The sequence below is a fragment of the Cupressus sempervirens genome, chromosome 10 (assembly GCF_028749045.1).
Source record: "Cupressus sempervirens isolate cs-2001-9-10 chromosome 10, ASM2874904v1, whole genome shotgun sequence".
In the NCBI taxonomy this organism is placed as follows: domain Eukaryota; kingdom Viridiplantae; phylum Streptophyta; class Pinopsida; order Cupressales; family Cupressaceae; genus Cupressus; species Cupressus sempervirens.
The window spans coordinates 443,375,428-443,394,376 of NC_143127.1; the positions used below are offsets into that span (position 1 = coordinate 443,375,428).

Sequence of the window (18,949 nt, forward strand, 5' to 3'; positions counted from 1 at the left end):
ATCATCAAACGAGTTGGTGAGGTGGCTTATGAGTTGGAGCTTCCCACAAATAGTAGAGTGCACAATGTGTTTCATGTATCATGCCTCAAAAAGGCGTTGGGTCAGAATGTGATGCCTTCTGCAGTATTACCTCCCTTGGATGATGAGGGGAAATTGATCTTAGTGCCAGAATCCATTCTGGATAGTAGAGAGAAGCAGCTTCGCAGGAGAGTAATCAGAGAGTATCTAGTTAAGTGGAAAGATTTACCTATTGAAGATGCTACTTGGGAGGGACAAGTGATTTTGCAGCATCCAGCATTAAGATTGCTTGAGGCCAAGCAATTTTAGGAGGGGCAGACCTGTAATGTCCCATTTTTTTGGAGGAGTCAATTATAAAGTTATAAATTAAAAAAATATATGTTACAAGGTAACTTTATAAATTAAATTAAAAAAAATCTTCTAGAGGTTGCTGGAGAAGTGGAGAAAAATTAAAAAGGAGGCCGACCTATCAACGAAAAAAAGAAAAATAGGCATTGAGGGCTCATTGCCTATCATCAAGTTTTATTATTGAATTTTTTTTGATGTGCGTGGTGGAGCCTAGGGTTTCTACAAGTAGTCACAATTGGCCATTGAGAATGAAAACTCTCAATTGGTACGCAATTTTGAGGGTGTGAAAGATCACCTAAATTATTGCAACTATGGGAAGGATGTTTCAGTCCTTTCACTTGTGCTTAATTGCTGGTTTGGAGTTTCCAGTGGAGTTGCACTTTCACCATATCATCTTCCGCATTCAGTCTCCACCATTTGATCAATCCAAGTTCTTCATTTCAATTTGTAGTTGCAACAAGTTTTCAATTGTATACAACCAATTAGGGTTTCTCTATAATGTGCTACGTCATAATATTTTGGTGCTGAAATTTGCCATATCATTTGTAAAAACATTTGGTTTTCATTGAATGAATACATTGGCACTATTATTTCTTTTATTTCAGCAATATATTTTAGCAGTATATTAAATTTAGGGTTTTGTTTTGTGGCCTATTGGTACGGGTCATTACAAAAACTATTAGTGCACCTATGCACCTTGGGGTGTAACAAAGTCAAAAGTGGCAAGATTTTTCTAACTCCCAAAATTTTAATTTCCAGCATTTGGGTCTTCTGGACCCTCTGTCAAAATGATGTCTAGGTGTGCATCTTTGAACTTTTGGATGATGGAGGAAATCTCACGAGGTTCTAGTAGATCAAGATCCTTATATTTTCTCCTTACTTCTCTATAATAATCCTCGACCCCTTGCCTTAGTTCTACAAAATCATCCATATTAGAATCCTATTTTTTCAATAGCTCCTCAATTTTGAATATTCTTTGTACATTGTCCTTGGGGGATACTGATTCAAATGATGTTCAAAACTATTGTCCAACTATCTCTATTGAACATAACTGAGTCCTAAAGTCATCTTGAAACATCTCTAAGCTTGTCACACTATACAACTTATCTACTTCCAAAATTTGAGCACAAGCCCTGACATGTGTGTCTTGAAAGTCTTTGTAGAGACCCAACATGACCTTATTTCCCAATTGAATATTATTAATCCAATCGTCATTCTTATCTATCTCTTCTCTTGAATATGCATTCAGTAACATCTGGTATTTCTAACCTTTTATAGTCTTTAGGGCTTCCAAGTCATTCGTCTAGGTGGATACTTCTTCTAGTAGCCCAAAATCCTGGTTGACCACTGTCACGAGGCTATTCATATTCTTATGTATACTATGAAAAATGTGCATATTAGCCACTATTATCTCCACCCCTTTCTCTTCAAAACTATTGCACCATCTCTGATATGCATTCAAAAATGAGCTAGTAGGTGTCAGGGTTAGAGCTCATTTTTTGAGAACAATCGCTAATGCAATTTTTGGATGTTTGTGGTCAATGGGACTCACCACTTCTCTAAAAAAAATTCAAAACCTTGCTTTTCTTTCTCAAAACTTAGATCTCCTTCTTCACCTGATCCAATAGCCAAAATACACGTTTGAACCCCAAAGTCATCAAAGCTTTGGCAATGTCTTTGGTATGCCTTCCCAAAATGACCTTGTGTAACTCAAAATCTGGAGGTGTGACATCTTTAGGGTCAGCATGGGGTGGAGGGATAGCTATTTATGCAATTATGTCATCCTACTTATTTCTTGTGATCAAAGCCATTTGGTGCAACTCTTCCATAGTAGACATTGTTTTCTTCACTGCTTGTTTCAAAATTGACATCCCCTTCACCTACATTTGTATATACCTCCTTTGATGGAACTATCATGTTAACCATGCTAAAATTGTGCCCATAGAATATGTATCCTAGCTAGAAAATACAATAGTGGTAACTGTTAGGCCCTCGCTTCTATCCATGCTCCTTGAACTCTCTCATGTTCATGTCTCTTCTACACTGGGTGTGACCACTATTATTGTAAGAATGAAGGAAGATAGTTGCATTATGGAGAGAGCTTGTCCTTTTGTTACACCAGTTAACTCGTCTCCTAGAGCCTCCTTTGTGTGATCCATCCACACATCTCTATATACACTTTCTTGGTTCGAATTTTCCATCAATGGAGGGGTCACTTGGACCACCTCTTGTAGTGGTGGTGGTGGAGGAGGTATTTTTAGTTCCCTAGGGGGTATAGGAGGTATGCCTACTAGGCCCTATGAAAGAAGAGGTGTGTAGTTCTAGTCATCACTTAAATGCTCCTAGCATGGAGTGTCCCTTATTTATCCTTCCTCTAAATGTGTATTCATGGGCATGAAATCAAAATTAAACCATTCAAACAAATCTGACCCACTCTTGAGTGTCATTTCTATCCATCCTTCCAGTTCTAGGTTTGTGCTATTGTCACCCTAAATGGGTTAATTTTGTGTGTCCAAAGGCATTTGTGTGGCACTCCTTCTTCTCCTCTCTTCCTCCATTTCCCACATAGAGCATGTTCTTTTGTTCAAGGGGAGGTGTTCTATCTTTACTTCCCCTTCATCTTCCACTCCCTTTAATACAGTCTTTGGAATAAAGGGTGATGACGTTTACTCCTTCAACCTTCTTCTCTTTTCCCCAACAACTATTGTCTTGGTTCTTGTTTTCTTTGGGATTGAGGAAGCAATTTTCACTTGGCTTTGGGGTTCTTGAGATGACTCCTCTTCTTCCATTGTGACAACCTTCTTCTTCTTCTTCTTCTTCTTCCCCTTAGTCTTCTCTTCTCTCTCAAAATAAGTTGCATCCCTCGCATGTCCATAGACTATCTCTGGCCTAACTGGAAACTTTTTAGGATAACCAAGAATGGTAATCTTGGTATCATTTCCTTTCTTTGGCCTGCCAGGCACCTGCAATGTGTTGGAAATGCAAGGAGTAACTGAGAGGGGAGGGGTGAATCAATTACCACAAAAAAAATTCCAAGTCCCTAAGATGTCAATACAAAATACTCACTTAATAAACCAAATCCTTGCTCTGTTAAGTTAGAACTAGATATTCACTGTAACTCGGTCAACATTGCAGTCTTAAGATATTAATGTGCATCAACTTTTAGTAACTTAGTTACAGAAATATAAAGCATTAAGCAAACAACATGAACACATTGAACACCAAGATTTAACATGGAAAACTAATTTTGAAAAACCACTAATGCAACTAGTTACAACTTTTCACTCTTCTAAAGTGAGCCTTGTTAGGAACCAACCTTATTAGAGGTTAGAAAACACATGGTTAAGTGTGACCCTGTTAGAGGATTTGAGTCACCCTGTTAGGAGTGGCCTTGCTAGAGGTCTTTAGACACTTCAATCTAGAAATGACATCTTGTTAGAGGATTTGCAAAATGACTATTAAGCCAACTCTGTTAAGAGATTTCTTCACTGCTACAATTGTTAGACAGTAACAATGATTGATCTAATTGATGAAGTAACTGACTTTGTAGATTCAGATCATTGTTCTAGTTTATCATCTTGATCCTTCCTGATCAAAATATTCTTTGCAGCTTAGTCTTCTAACTTGGATGCTCTGTCCTTAATTAGATATCCTTCTCATTTCACTTCTTTCACATTGTTCCTAATTTCTTACTTCAATCCATAACTTGAGCTTTCATATATATGATACTCAATGTATAGTTAGCTTGAATACCCTTTCATACAAATATTTAACATCCATTTAGTCGTCTTGTATTAACCAATTAATTGACAAAAGTAATATGTTGATAGTCGACTAACACTAGAATGAGCCACTCAATTAATACTGAATTTCATTGATAACCAACCAAACTTGGTTAATATTAACTCTCTTTATTGACCAACCAAACTTAGTTTATACTAATTTCCTTCAATGACCAACTAGAACTCTATTCCTTCTAAATTTTGCTCAATGATACTAGAGTCTTCCATAGTTCCCAATTGAGCTCAACTAACACTAGCTGTGCTCGGTTAGAGTTTGACACTTGTGTAACATCAACAACAATAAATAATTGAATAATTATTTTCAACAATCTCCCTCTTTGGCATTAATGGCAACACAACATGTCATTATGCATAGAAAATCTAGAAGAATAGAATGATTTATAAGATTTACCATATCCTTAGTTTCATTATGATTCTTCATCCATGAGAACCCCCTTTGATATTCTCCCTCTATTATCTTATCTTCAAACTCTGTGTTATCAATCTCTCCCTCTTGCTTTTAAATCTCTGATTCTTTGCTCTCCCTTTGATTCTTTGACATTTCATCAATCTCTCCCTCTTTAACATCCAATGCCAAAGACTTTATATAATAAAATTGCAATGTACCTGATATATTGATTCATATAAAATGTGATCTAAGAAACTTGCATCAACTTGATAGTTATTCAATGAGGCTCTATTGATGCGTCACTAATATGTACTCCAGTGAGCATTAGATAGGAGAACGACCCCTAACTTACCTCTTAGATACAAAAATGCATACTTAGGTAATGGCTTTGGGAATATGTCTACAACCTACTCCTTGGTATTCACATATTCCAATCTTACCTCTTTGTCTTGAACTAGTTCCCTTAGAAAATGATACTTGATTGTAATGTGTTTGTCTTGGAGTGCATCACTAGGTTCTTGGATATATTGATTGCACTTGTATTATCACAATAGATAACCACTAGTTCCTTGATTTGTTCCTTCATTCCTAACAACAATTGCTTGATCCAAATTACGTTGGAACAATTAATTATTGCAACTACTTATTATGCCTCTATTGTAGATTGAGAGATGGAATTTTTCTTCTTTGTTGTCCATGACACTAACCTCTTTTCAAGAAAAAATGCTCCTCCACTGGTGCTTTTTCTGTCATCAATGCTTCCAGCCCAATCTGCATTAGTAAAGCATTTCAACTCAAAGTTTCCTCCTTTCTTGTACCATGAACCATAGTCTTTAGTACCTTTTAGATGTCTCAGAATTTTTTTGACTGCCATCATGTGATTTTTCTTTAGGATTTGTAGAAAATCCTCCAACTATATCGATTGCTAATGCAATATCTCGCCTTGTCTGTACCACATACAGAAGTTTCTCAATCATGTATATGTAGGTAGTTTGATTTATCTCATTTGAATCATCAGTCTTAGAGATTTTATGTCCAATAGACATAGGTGTTGCAACTGGTTTGGAATCTTCCATTCCAAAGGTCTTCAATATCTCCTTGATGTACTTTGACTGAGTAATGTATGTGCCATCTTTCATTTGATGAACTGGCAAACCAACAAAGAAATTTCTCTCTCCAAACATTGACATTTTAGATTCTTTCCTCATTTCTTTGGAGAATAATTTACACAAGTCATCATGTCCTATGAATAAAATATCATCTACAAAAATTCTTGCTAGCAATATCTTGTTTAGTGGTCCTTCTTTGACATACAAACTACTATTATCATTTGTTCTTTCAAAACCAATCCTTACTAGATATCCATGTAGTTTTTCATACCATGCTCTAGGAGCTTGCTTTAGACCATATAAAGCTTTGTGTAGTTTGCAGACCATGTTTCTTTTATTTGGATCAATGAAACCTTTGAGTTGTTCAATTTAGACTTCTTCTCCCAGAACTCCATTCAAGAAAGATGATTTTACATCCATTTTATACACTTTGAATCCTTTATGTGCAATATATGCAAGTAGTGTTATGACTCCTTCAAGTCTTGCAACAGAAGAAAATGTTTCTCCATAGTCAATACCTTCTTCTTAAGCATATCCTTTACACACTAGCCTTGCTTTGTTCCTTGATACTTCACCTTTTTCATTCAGTTTGTTTCTAAAAACCCATTTTGTACCAATTACATTTTCATCCTTGGGTCTCAGAACAAGAGTCCAGATATTGTTCCTTTCAATTTGCTCAATTTCTTCATTCATTGCCTTTATCCAACTTTTATGATTCACAACATCTTTTACAGATCTAGGTTCAAATTCACTAAGCAAACATGTACCTTTTGGTTTTTTCCTTGTTAGTATACCTCCTACCTAATCTCCAATTATTTGTTTAGGTGCATGATGCCTTTTGACATATTTGGCAAGTACAGGTTCCTTCCTTCTAGATTCTGGACTTGTTTCACTTGGTTCATCATGTTCAATGAAACTATGATCTTTTGATCTTTTCTCAAGTTCCACTATCTGAGACTAGGTTCCCTCTGTTTCTGACTCAGGTTCCTTTGTCTACGACTCACTTTGATCTATCTATTGCTCGAGTTCCATTGGTTGTAACTTGATTTGCACTATAGACTTAGTTGACTTGGGTGGTGTAGTCTGTTGTTGTCCGACCACACTTGCTTGTAGCTTTGGTAAAGACTCAAGCTCATAATAAACAAAGTTTATGTAGTCCTTGAGTTCCTTTTTGTTTTGTTCTTCACTCTGTTCTTCAAACTCATCAATCTCCACATGTACTCTTTCTATAACATTGTGAGTAGTAAGATTCAAACATTTATATGCCTTGCTCTTGTTGGAGTAACCTAGGAATGTGCCTTCATCACTTTTTACATCAAACTTTCCTTTCCTTGCCTCTTTCAAGACATAACATTTATTTCCAAATACTTTGAAAAAACAAACATTAGGCTTATAGCCATACCATAGTTCATAAGGTATTTTGTTTGTACCTTTTCTTTAGTTGAACACAGTTCAAGGTATGAACTGTTGTGTTGATTGATTCTTTCTAGTATTTGGTTGCAACATTTTTCTCAATCATCAATGTTCTTGCACAATCCTTGATGGATCTATTCCTTCTTTTTGCTATGCCATTTTGCTGAGGTATATTAGGTGTAGATACTTGTCTTTTGATCCCTCTTTCATTGCATAACTCATTGAATTCATTAGAGATGAATTCACCTCCTCTATTTGACCTTAGGCATTTTAGGATCTTCCTTATTTATTTTTAAATTCTAGCCAGATACCACTTGAACTTTTGAAAAGATTTAGATTTGTCTTTTGGGAACATTACTCTTGTCATCCTAGAATAATCATCAACAAACAAAATGAAATATTTGTCTCCATTGTAGCTCTCTATACCTTTTGGCCAACAAAGATCTGTATGAACTAGTTCCAAGACTTCTTCTATATAGTAGTTCTTACTTTTGAAACTACTTTTGCCCATTTTTCCAATCTAACATTGTTTGCACATGGCCATATCAGGTTTCTTCATATTTGGAATACCTCTTACTCTTTTGTTCTTGCTTATGGTAATTAGGTTATCAAAGTTTACATGACACATTCTTTTATGCCATAGCCAATTTTCCTCTACTTGTGCAAAAAAGAATGAGCTTTCAATGAGATATAGATAGAATAGATTACCTTTAGTCTGATTACCAGTCCCAGCTAGATTTCCTTTGCTATTCAACAACTTGGCTTCCCCATTCATGATTTCTACCTTGTATCTAATGTTGTTCAACTATGCCACACTTAGAATATTGTGCCTTAGTCCTTCAACCCAGTAGGCATTGTCACATTTGATTCCATTAGTTCATGTAATGTATCCTTTTCCTTTCACATAACATGGTTCATTATTCCCAAATCTAACACTTCCACCATCATAATGTTCCAAGTGTTCAAACTTAGTTTTATCACCAATCATGTGATGAGAAAAATCACTATCTATTATCCATGTGTCATTTTTGCTAACATGAGAAATAAGTAGCATATTTTCATTTTCCTGATCATCTGATTCATCCTTAACAACAATATATATCATTTCATCTTCATCATCACTGTCATAATCTTTAGCAATGTAACAAGATTTCTTAAACTTATCTTTTTAGTCCTTGTAGCTCTTGAAGTCTTTCTTGCCTTTGAACTTATTGAATTTTATGTCATTTTTTTTTTCTCTATTTGGACACCTTGTAGCAATGTGACCAACCTCTTCACAAGAGAAACAAATCAATGGTATTTTACCTTTGTATTTACCTTTGCCTTTTGGTAACCTTCTTGCAAGTAGGGCTTCAATGGCTTCAAGGTCATCCTTAGGATCATCATCTTCTTCACTGTCAATTTTTCTACCTTTTGAGTTTCCTCCCTTTCTACGAAGATTTAGTTTGGCTTTGAATGCAAATTCTATGTTGTTAGTATTATGAAGATAGTTGTCAAAGTCATCCAACTCAAAAGCAATCAATCTTCCCATAGGTGTATCCAGAGTTATATAATTTTTAGGATCACATCTCATCTCTTGAATAACTGAAACTCTAATTGCAAAAATACGAAGAAGAGTTATTAATACCTTGCTGACTACTATTGTCTCATCTATTTTTTCTCCTACAACTTTGATTGCACTTACACTTGCTTTGATTCTTTCATTGCATTTTGCAATGTTTTCATCTTCTTTCATCTTCATACGATCAAACTGGCCTCTTAGACTTTTTGCTTTGGCTCTTTTCACATTATCATTCCCTGTATAGATCTTCTCCAGTTTGTTCCACATGTCATAGGCAGTAGGGCAATCTTTCACTTCATCAAATTCAAAATAGTTGAGAGAGGAAGCACTATCAATCATCATTATATTGTGATTCTTCATATCCACCATCTAATCCACAATTAAAGGCTTTGGTGGTGCCACATGCTAGTTCAATAAGAAGTGCAGACTTGTATCTCCAATGATTCCCATATGTAGCTTCATTAGTTCCTATCGTGCTGAAAAGTTCTCTTGGTTAAGCTTAGGAATCTCTCTTCTATAAGGCATCTTGATCTTTTAGCTTAGATCTTTGAAACCTTTCTTGCAAGCACCAAAAACTTTGATACCAATTGTTGGAAATGCAAGGAGTAACTGATAGGGGAGGGGTGAATTAGTTACCACAAAAACAATTCCAAGTCCCTAAGATGTCAATACAAACTTCTCACTTAATAGACCAAATCCTTTCTCTGCTCGATTAGAACTAGATATTCACTGCAACTCAGTTAACATAGTAGCCTTAAGATATTAATGTGTATTAACCTTTAGTAACTTAGTTACAAAAATATTAAATATTAAGCAAACAACATGAACACATGAAACACCAAGATTTAACATAGAAAGTCAATTTGAGAAAACCACCAATGCAGCTAGTTACAACTTTTCACTCTTCTGAAGTGAGCACCATTAGAAGCCAACCTTGTTAAAGGTTACAAAAAACACAGTTAAGTGAGACCCTATTAGAGGATTTGAATCACGTTGTTAGGAGTGGCCTTGTTAGAGGTCTTTAGACACTTCAATCTAGAAATACCACCTTGTTAGAGGATTTACAAAATGACTATTAAGACAACTTTGTTAAGAGATTTCTTCACTGCTACAATTGTTAAAAAGTAACAATGATTGACCTAATTGATGAAGCAACTAACTTTGAACATTCAAATTGATGTTCTGTTTATCCTCTTGATCCTTCATGATCAAAATATTCTTTGCATCTAGGTCTTCTAACTCATAAGCTCTGTCCTTAATCAGATATCCTTCTCATTTCACTTCTTTCACATTGTTCCCAATTGCTTACTTCAATCCATAACTTGACTTTCATATATATATATATATGATACTTAATGCCAAGTAAGCTTGAATACCCTTTCATACAAATATTTAACATCCATTTAGTCATCTTGTATTAACTAATTAATTGAAAAAAGTAATCTGCTGACAGTCGACTAACACTAGGATGAGTCACTTGATTAAAACTGAATTCCTTTGATAACTAACCAAACTTGGTTAATACTAACTCTCTTCATTGATCAACCAAACTTGATTTATACTAACTTCCTTCAATGACCAATTGAAACTCAGTTCCTTTTGACTTCTACTCGGCTGATATTAGAATCTTCTATAGTGCCTAACTAAGCTCGACCAAAACTAGTTGTGTTTGGTTAGAGTTTGACATTTGTGTAACATCACAATATACAATTGAATAATTATTTTCAACACAATGTTGGTACATTAAGAAGGGGATCCAGATGAAGAGGCTTATGTATCCATGCTCTAATCATGTCGATCATATGACAAACTAGGTGCATGATATCATCATTATCCTCCTGGTCCACCTCGACATTCATTATTGGTCATAACAAATCTTATCTCTATTAGAAATTGGGTTCAGAATATTTGACATGTCCTTTTCATAAACCTTAAGAGGTATCTGCAATTTCAAAGACTTTTCCACTAATACTAATCCTATTTTGTAGTAATTTGTGATCTTGACCTCTTAGTCATCCACATAATTCAACCAATGGTTCTCGACCACTGTATCTAGTACAAATTCCATTTGTGCAACATGCTGGAACATTCATTTGTTGTCAAAGGAAGGGCATACAACTAGATAATCCTCCAAAGGATACATTTCCCATTCAATATCATATGTACAGATGTCTAGCTTCTGCTTGATGTCATAAGGTCTGATGGTGATGGGTCACTCCCATGTCTTTTGATGCTTCTTTCATACCCTATCATATGCGAAGTTCAACTGTCACAAAATTTTGAGGAGAACAAACCTATCTGATGGATAACAGGGTAGATAACTTTGGGAAGAAGAGGGATCTAACCACTTGCATGTTCGTAAATGTATTAAACTTGATGAAGTAACCTCCAATTTGGGTTAATCAAGTTGTTGCTTCCACTGATATTCTTTTTGCGTAGTCTCTTTGACAGATCGAATCACAGAGAAGATGCATGCATCATTGAATATCCTATACTTGGGGCTATCATTCTAGAGGTCTTTCTTTACTAGCTATGGTAAACAATATGGGGCCATGCATTGACATCCTTCACATTTCATCTCCTTGCAAGTCTTGGGTATGTAGGGGGCCTAGCTGCTAATATGTAAACCACATAGGATGTCATGTAGAAACGTGGGTTAGTCTAGACCTAGACCAATTGATTATGCAAAGAGTCATTGATAAGTATTCCCCAACCTATCGTGTATGCCCCCATCTAAATCTTTTCAATGAAGTGAACCATCCATGTCTTCAAGTGGCTAGCCATAGGAAGTACCATTACTCTGCTCAAGAGTAGAATTCAATAGCCAATGTATGAAATCATGTAGGCTTCTAGTCATGTCAACTTTTCCTGCCTTCTTATTATGGGGAGTCTGGGTGATTAGATACTTCTTATGTATAATCTCATCCGCCTATTTCTTATTCTCTTGGTACCACCTACTTGCACTCTCATTTGAAATGCTATAATATTGATCAGAGATAAACAAATGAAAGACCTTCTTTATGTTGTTAGGGTGGATGTCAAGGATGAACTCTCTGGTGACACTCCTAAAAATCTTCTCATCTGGGACATAGTACTTTGTAAGGGTCATGATCAACTCATTAGACTACATAGACACTAGGTGTGATTTTGTATTGACCAAACAATTCCTAATCATGGTTGTGATCATCTATGATCTCTCATGTGGTTTGTTTCATAGTACTAGGGAGGAGTTCTAGTCTATATGTCCCAGTTAGGTGTCCTTGATCTCTTGCTGAAGGTCAATGAAGCATAATTTCTTTAGCGCTCTTTGGAATTTGAAGGTTACTAGTTTTGGGGAGATCCTCGATGATGCACACAATAAAAAATCCATGATTGCCTACACAAAGGATAAGAGTCAGTATCACACCAATTAGGAACCGAAAAGAGACTAAAAGACTCCAAAAAAATGACCCAAAATTGTTTCGGAAGTCAAATAGCTACAAAAAATAGGAGGTGTGCACATGTACAATTATGCAAGTGTGTAGGGTGCACAAGTGTGCAGGGTGAGCTTGGTGGGGTCAAAAGGTGACCTTGTGCACTTTGTACAGTTGCACACCTGTACAGGTGCACAATGTGCACAACTATGCATCGTAGAGTTTTCCCACTAGGCGAGTAGACATGCATGCATGGAGGGAAAATATGTAGATGTATCATACTTGTGCATTTGTGCAAGGTGTGCAAGTATTTATCGAGACATTACCTCAGAGTTGGCACACTGGCGAGCAATGGATGCTTTGGAAACTGCAAACCTTTAAGGTGCGAAGGTGCACAATCAAGAGCTTAGAGATAATGAATGAAGTGGTAGAAGGGTCGTAGAGGGTTGTGTAACTTGCAAAGGTGCACAATGTGTGCAGGGGCACAATTGTGTGCTATACAATAGGTGCATGGGTACAACTACTCATTTGAACAATTAGGCAAAGGTGGGGTCACACAACTTGCTCATGTACACATGTGTGCAAGGTACACACTTTACTATTATGCTAAAAATGTGCTCTTCAGACTATCGGAACCCATACGATGCTTGATTTCTCTATTCTTAGACCTAGACTCTACTGAACCCACCCCTAAGACACCTCAAAAGATACCCTATTTTGGAGAGTGGGCCCTATGACTCAAAAGCAAAAAGAGGGGGTCCCCATTTCCAAGTGGAAATGCGGCATGTATTGTGGAGCCACAATATGCATTCCTTGCATAAGGTGTTAGTAGGCTTTATCAAATTTGGTAAATCTCTTACAACATTAGTATCATTGATCTTTATAGTTTCATAAAAATTCACATGACAAAAATCTCTTATGCCATAGCCAACTGTCATCAATCTTTGTAACCAAACATATTTTTTGCATTCAAATGAAACAATTACCTCTATTTTTTGTTCCAGAAGTAATCTTAATTCTTGACTCATTTAGAATAGTGCACATTCCATCCTTGAATTGTAGATTGTAACCTTTATCAACCAACTGTCCAACACTTAAAAAAATATTCTTTAGTCCATCAACAAATAATACATCTTCAATATTGTTCTTATCATCAAGAGTAATTGAGCCTCTTCCTTTGATCAAACAAGGAGTGTTGTCACTAAACCTAACTTGACACCATCATCATACTTATCAAGATTTACAAATTTATTCACATCACCTATTATATGGTGTGCACATCACTGTCTATTATCCATCCATCCTCCTTCTCTATCTAGGTAAGAATGGCTTTCTCTTCAATCGTGGGGGTAACATTTTTCATCTTCAATAGAAATAAAAATATATTTTTTCTCATTGTTTTCATATTCAACATTAGTGGCACCTTCACTAGTAGCATAATAAAATTTCTTTTGATATCTAGGCTCAACTTCCCTAGTTTGTGCTTATGAACTCTCTTTTGACATATCGATGCAAAATGACCAATCTTATTACATGCAAAAAAATTCAAGGGCAACTTTCCTTCATACTTACCTTCACCTCATGGTAACCTCTTTGTTATACTCCTCTCGTTTTCTTTCCTCTTCTTCAATGCCTTCCTATTCCTTAGCATATCTACAAATCTTGCAGATATAGTAGAACTTGTAGAACAACCATAATCAATCTTATTCTCTCTCTTAGAAACAATAAATTTAAATGTTGATTCTACCTTAGGTAAAGCATTTTCAAGTTTATTCATTTCAAAAGAAGATAACTTACCAACCAATTATTCTCTTATCACATTTTGAATAGTTATAATCTCCTCAATAGCAACAACCTTGGTGTCATAGAAATATGACAAGGATATGAGAACTTTTGAAGCAATTTCATCTTTGGTAATGGTTCTTCTAGAATCCCTAATTCCACAAGAAGCTTTTGCTATCTTTTGCACATATTTTCTAATATTCTCATCTTCACTCATCCACATAGTTTCCAACTTTCCTTTTAGACTTTGCAACATTTCTTTTTGCACAAACTTGTCACTTTGATTGCAATTTTATCCAAATCTCATGAGCAATCTCATGTTTTGTCACATCTATATATTCGATATCAGCTAAGGTACCGAGTAAGGATTTCTTGACAATAATGTTGCAATATAATTTCTTCATCTGAGCTTCATCTACATTCTCAGGATTTGGAATCTAATAAGCATCTTTTGTAATGTTTTAATGCTCTATACCCATGCAAATAAAGTGTGTAATAATCCTTCCTTTCCATAGTGCATAGGTAGTTCCATCTAACTTCAAACTTTCCTTCTTAAAGGCCATTGCAGATCTCCTCAAGTGGTTAAGCTTCAAAAAGAGGATAAAGGAGATTCGATATCAATTGTTAGGAATATTAGTGCACCATACACAACTACAACTAGGTGGGGTTTGTGAATCGATTCTATCTCAACTAATATATTGAACCATCCACATCTTATCATATTGAATGCAATACAAAGTAAATAATAGCACAACAAATTACACCAATAAAGTAATAAACATCACAAACTAATTAACTAACATATTAAGAAATTCTCAAAGAGTAAATGAATGCAAACACAACATAAAAATTTCAACCTTTGTTGTTCTTGTTTTCTTAGATTCTATGAATAATGTTTAGCTTTGAACATAGTATGCTACCAAAATTGTTCTAAAATTTACAATTCAAGCTTTACCAATCTAATAAAATAATGAGATCACATCTATCTTTAAATAATAATGATCTAAAGTGATTATACAAGGTTAAACATCTAATCAAGATGCCAAATAAATTAACTATTCTGCTCTAACTTTTTGAATATAAGCTATTTATTTTAGAAAATTGTAAACATACATGGATATCATGCCTACATTACTGGTAATCTAAGGTGCTAATGAAAAGTTTCATATCATGCATATCTTCAATTGTCAATCTTCTTTGATCTTCTCTCCTCTTTACCACCTTTATTAATGAAATAAAATGGATAAGAAGCTACATAGGAAAATGGTTGAAAATGTTGTAGCTACCATTTTGAGATGTTGAAATTTATTAAAAAAATTTATTTAAAGAACCCAAGGGCTGTGTAAAGTGTATGTGATGTGGGATGACTTATATCTTTTCTTGAAAATCTTATAATTGATTGTGAAACTCGAGGAAAAAATTGTTTGAGGGAGTATAAATAGGTATAAATTCACAATTTGGGGTGAGTAGGAACCAAAGGTTCATTATAGTTTAGACTAGAACAACATTAAGTTCATCAAAATTAGGTGCAAGATAAATGGAATTTGGAGTTTTCACATGGCAAAAAGGATGATAAAATTACCCATTTTGCAAGTGGTGAATACCTTAGGCAATTTGTAGGTCTTTTTTCTAACCTTCATGTCATTTAAGTGATTCAAGACAAGTATTTAATTCATTTGCAAGCTATAATAAGGGTCGTCAAGGCAAATAGGTGCATGGGCAAGGTCCAAGGCTTGCAAACAAAAAGGGTAAGAAAATATTTTGAATTGACATAAAAACATTTCTAACTTGAAAAGTGTACAATCAATACTATTAATACAAATCATTATTACTATTATATGAGAAGTACATTGGTATGTAGCTCCTTGACAAATGGACTAAATGCATCTAAAAGAGAAGGACAAATAATGGCAAACTCCATGACAAATGAAAGGTTAAAAAGAAAACGAGATAACTCATCTATGGATTATGTGATACCATCCTTGTAGTAGAACATGATGTCATTAATGATGAATAACTAGATGCAATAAAGTGTAAGGGTATATTGAAATATTTGTAGTAGGATATGCTGTCACCAAATACAAAAAGGATAGGGTATACTAAATTTTAATTTTGGAAATGGAAAATTTGATTGTACATCATATAGTTTGAATGCAATTGCACATAAAGAATTTAGAACCAAGCATGTGTTATACACTTTAGATGGAGAGCTACATGTGAATAGTCCAAGCACAATCACATGCGATATAGTCCAACCACAATTGTGTGTACTTGACATTATAGTTAGTAGAATATATAGACAATATATGTAGTCATAGTTAGAATGAAGCATGAGTTATACACTTTAGATGGAGAGCTACATGTGAATAGTCCAAGCATAATCACATGCGATATAGTTCAACCACAATTGTGTGTACTTGCCATTATAGTTAATAGAATAATTAGACAATATATGTAGTCATAGTTAGAACCAAGCATGTGTTATACACTTTAGATGGAGAGCCACATGTGAATAGTCCAAGCACAATCACACGTGATATAGTCCAACCATAATTGCGTGTACTCGTCGTTATAGTTAATAGAATAAATAGACAATATACATAGTCATAGTTAGAACCAAGCATGTGTTATACACTTTAGATGAAGAGCTACATGTGAATAGTCCAAGCACAATAACATGCGATATAGTCCAACCACAATTGTGTGTACTCACCGTTATAGTTAATAGAATAAATAGATAATATATGTAGTTATAGTGAATATAATACATATGTAGTATATGTAGTTATAGTGAATATAATACATATGTAGTATATGTAATTATAGTTAATAGAATACATATGTATTTTATTCTTTTACATTCACAAAATTATAAATGAGTTGTTTTTCAAAATTTTAAGGTTCATAGATAGGTACATTATTTTCTTGAATATAATGTAATATTAAAAATAATAAAATAATAAAATATAATGAAGATATTAAGGTCCATATATATAAAAACTTAATGAAATAGAATTAAGATATAAAGTTTCATATATTTAATATAGATGAATTGTATAAGGTTATAACAATCTATTGTTTATCAAAATTTTATATTTTAAATTTTTTTTATAATAAGCTTTTGAATATATAATATTGAAGATTTTCATAAAATGATAAATCGAGTAATTTATTTACTTATTCTAACTAGATTTAAAAAACTTATTTTAAATATTAATTTTATTTAATTACAATATGTACATATAAAGACAATTCTTTTACATAGACTACATTCATCCAAACTAATCTAACAAACATAAAGAACAAAAAAAATTTAAAATTTAAATTAATCATCATACCCAAAAACTAATTTATTTATTAAAATGATATATCAGAAACATAAAAAAATAACACAAATGATATATCAGAAACATAAAAAAATAACACAAAATATATGGAAAAAATCTCTAGTTAAATTTAAATAACCTAAATTATGAAGCAACGGTAAACAAATGTTGTATTACCTTTTTTGTTCACTTTTTCTGCATTAAATTATATTGAATTTTATATCGTCGACATTCACGAAGCTTAAAAAACACTCGTAGAATCCAAAAGAAGGCGGCACGTCTGTTAACATGTCTTACGCGATTGAATTCTTGTTCAATAAGAATCTCCGTGCGTTTACTTTAGTCCAACAACAATCTACTCTACTCTGTCTACCATTCAAATGCACTGGTTAAATTTATTTGCATAAATTGACTCTGCGGCGCTGCAAACTGTACACTTTCCCAAATCGCATATGTTTTAAAATCTACCCGAATAAAGAGTTTAAAAATAGTGAATTGACACACAATCATTAATAGTGTTGGGTATGGAGAGGGACGTACGAACAAACACTTTATATACTTTACCAGTCCATGGCAGCGAATTCACCTGCTCAAAAGGCAAGCGCGGGTAAAGCGAGTTCAAAGGGCATGCTAATGTTAGGAACCGACGAAACAGTGTCAGATGGCCGACCAGAAGAGTAAGTCATCATTGATAATGCAGGAATCAATTTGTCCGGATTCAATGCCTATACTTGCATTTCCATGTGATGCCCATGTCAGTGTAAGGCCAGCAGATAAATTTGAAAACCGATTCCCTCCATTATCCTATATTTCTTTTTATGTACCCGTTTTAAGCTTCCCCTGCTTTACCAGTACATGTCGGACTTACTACCAGTACTTACTTCGCTTCCCAATTATGTCCATGGCTTTCTGTTGTTTATGGATTTGGGTTTTCGCTGCCTGTTGGAATGCATTCTTCCACTGCCAAAATACACATGGTTTAAATGCAACTGCTTCTGTGCCTGCCACCGTTTCAATCAATGGAGACAAAATCATAGCTGAGACGGATGATGATTTTATATGCGCCACCATAGACTGGTGGCCCCCGGAGAAATGCGATTATGGGACTTGCAGCTGGGGAAATGCATCTTTGCTTAATTTGGTAGGTTCCTCTTACACCTTCCCCCTTTCATTGCTTGTACTGATCAGCTTTCTAGAGTTTTTCTTCATATTGTAGATTGAGATTGAAACTACCATTTGGTTGGTTGGCATCGGAACACTTTCATGTATATTTTTGTTTCTGTTTAAGAAGAGTGAATGTTTCAATGAAACATTTCTGAATTATTTGTTCTGTTGTTGCTTTTTATATAACTCCGTCTCCAGTTGTTCAGAAAAATGTATCAAGCTGCCTCAAGGGTGACATTCATTATTACAATGTATACCGCTTTAATAAGTAAGGGATTTTCTGATGACGGATCACAAAGTGTGATCCAAAATGTTGATGCACAAACTGTAACACAATCTATCTAGAAAACTCCACAAACAAGGGATTTTCTGTTTAAGAAATGCTTTTTGAAATTTTTGTCCACTGCTATTAATGGTTAGTAACATTATCTAGCAGGCTAGTTTTTATGATGTGCAATTTAAGAGTGTTGACAGAATTAAAAAATTATAGTTATAGAACTGAGAAGGTCAATGCAAAGACTCTTTTAGGTCAAGCCAGGGGCTAATTCAAGCCTACAAGGGGATTTATTTCCAAGGGTTGTCTTATGAACATAAAATTTTGTATCCCAAGATTTGCTTTTATGA

At 34.5% G+C, this 18,949-nt stretch overlaps 1 protein-coding gene across 1 annotated transcript in view; it reads left to right on the top strand.

The window, feature by feature from the left end:
• Positions 1–17,391: 17,391 nt before the first annotated feature.
• The window catches only part of LOC149534625 (heparanase-like protein 3), a 65,877-nt gene continuing 64,319 nt past the window's right edge, over positions 17,392–18,949 (top strand). Inside the window, exon 1 of the mRNA XM_089802966.1 lies at positions 17,392–18,302. Coding sequence (XP_089659092.1) covers positions 17,823–18,302 — 480 coding nt within the window. The 5' untranslated portion in view covers positions 17,392–17,822. The remainder of the gene's footprint in view (positions 18,303–18,949) is intronic.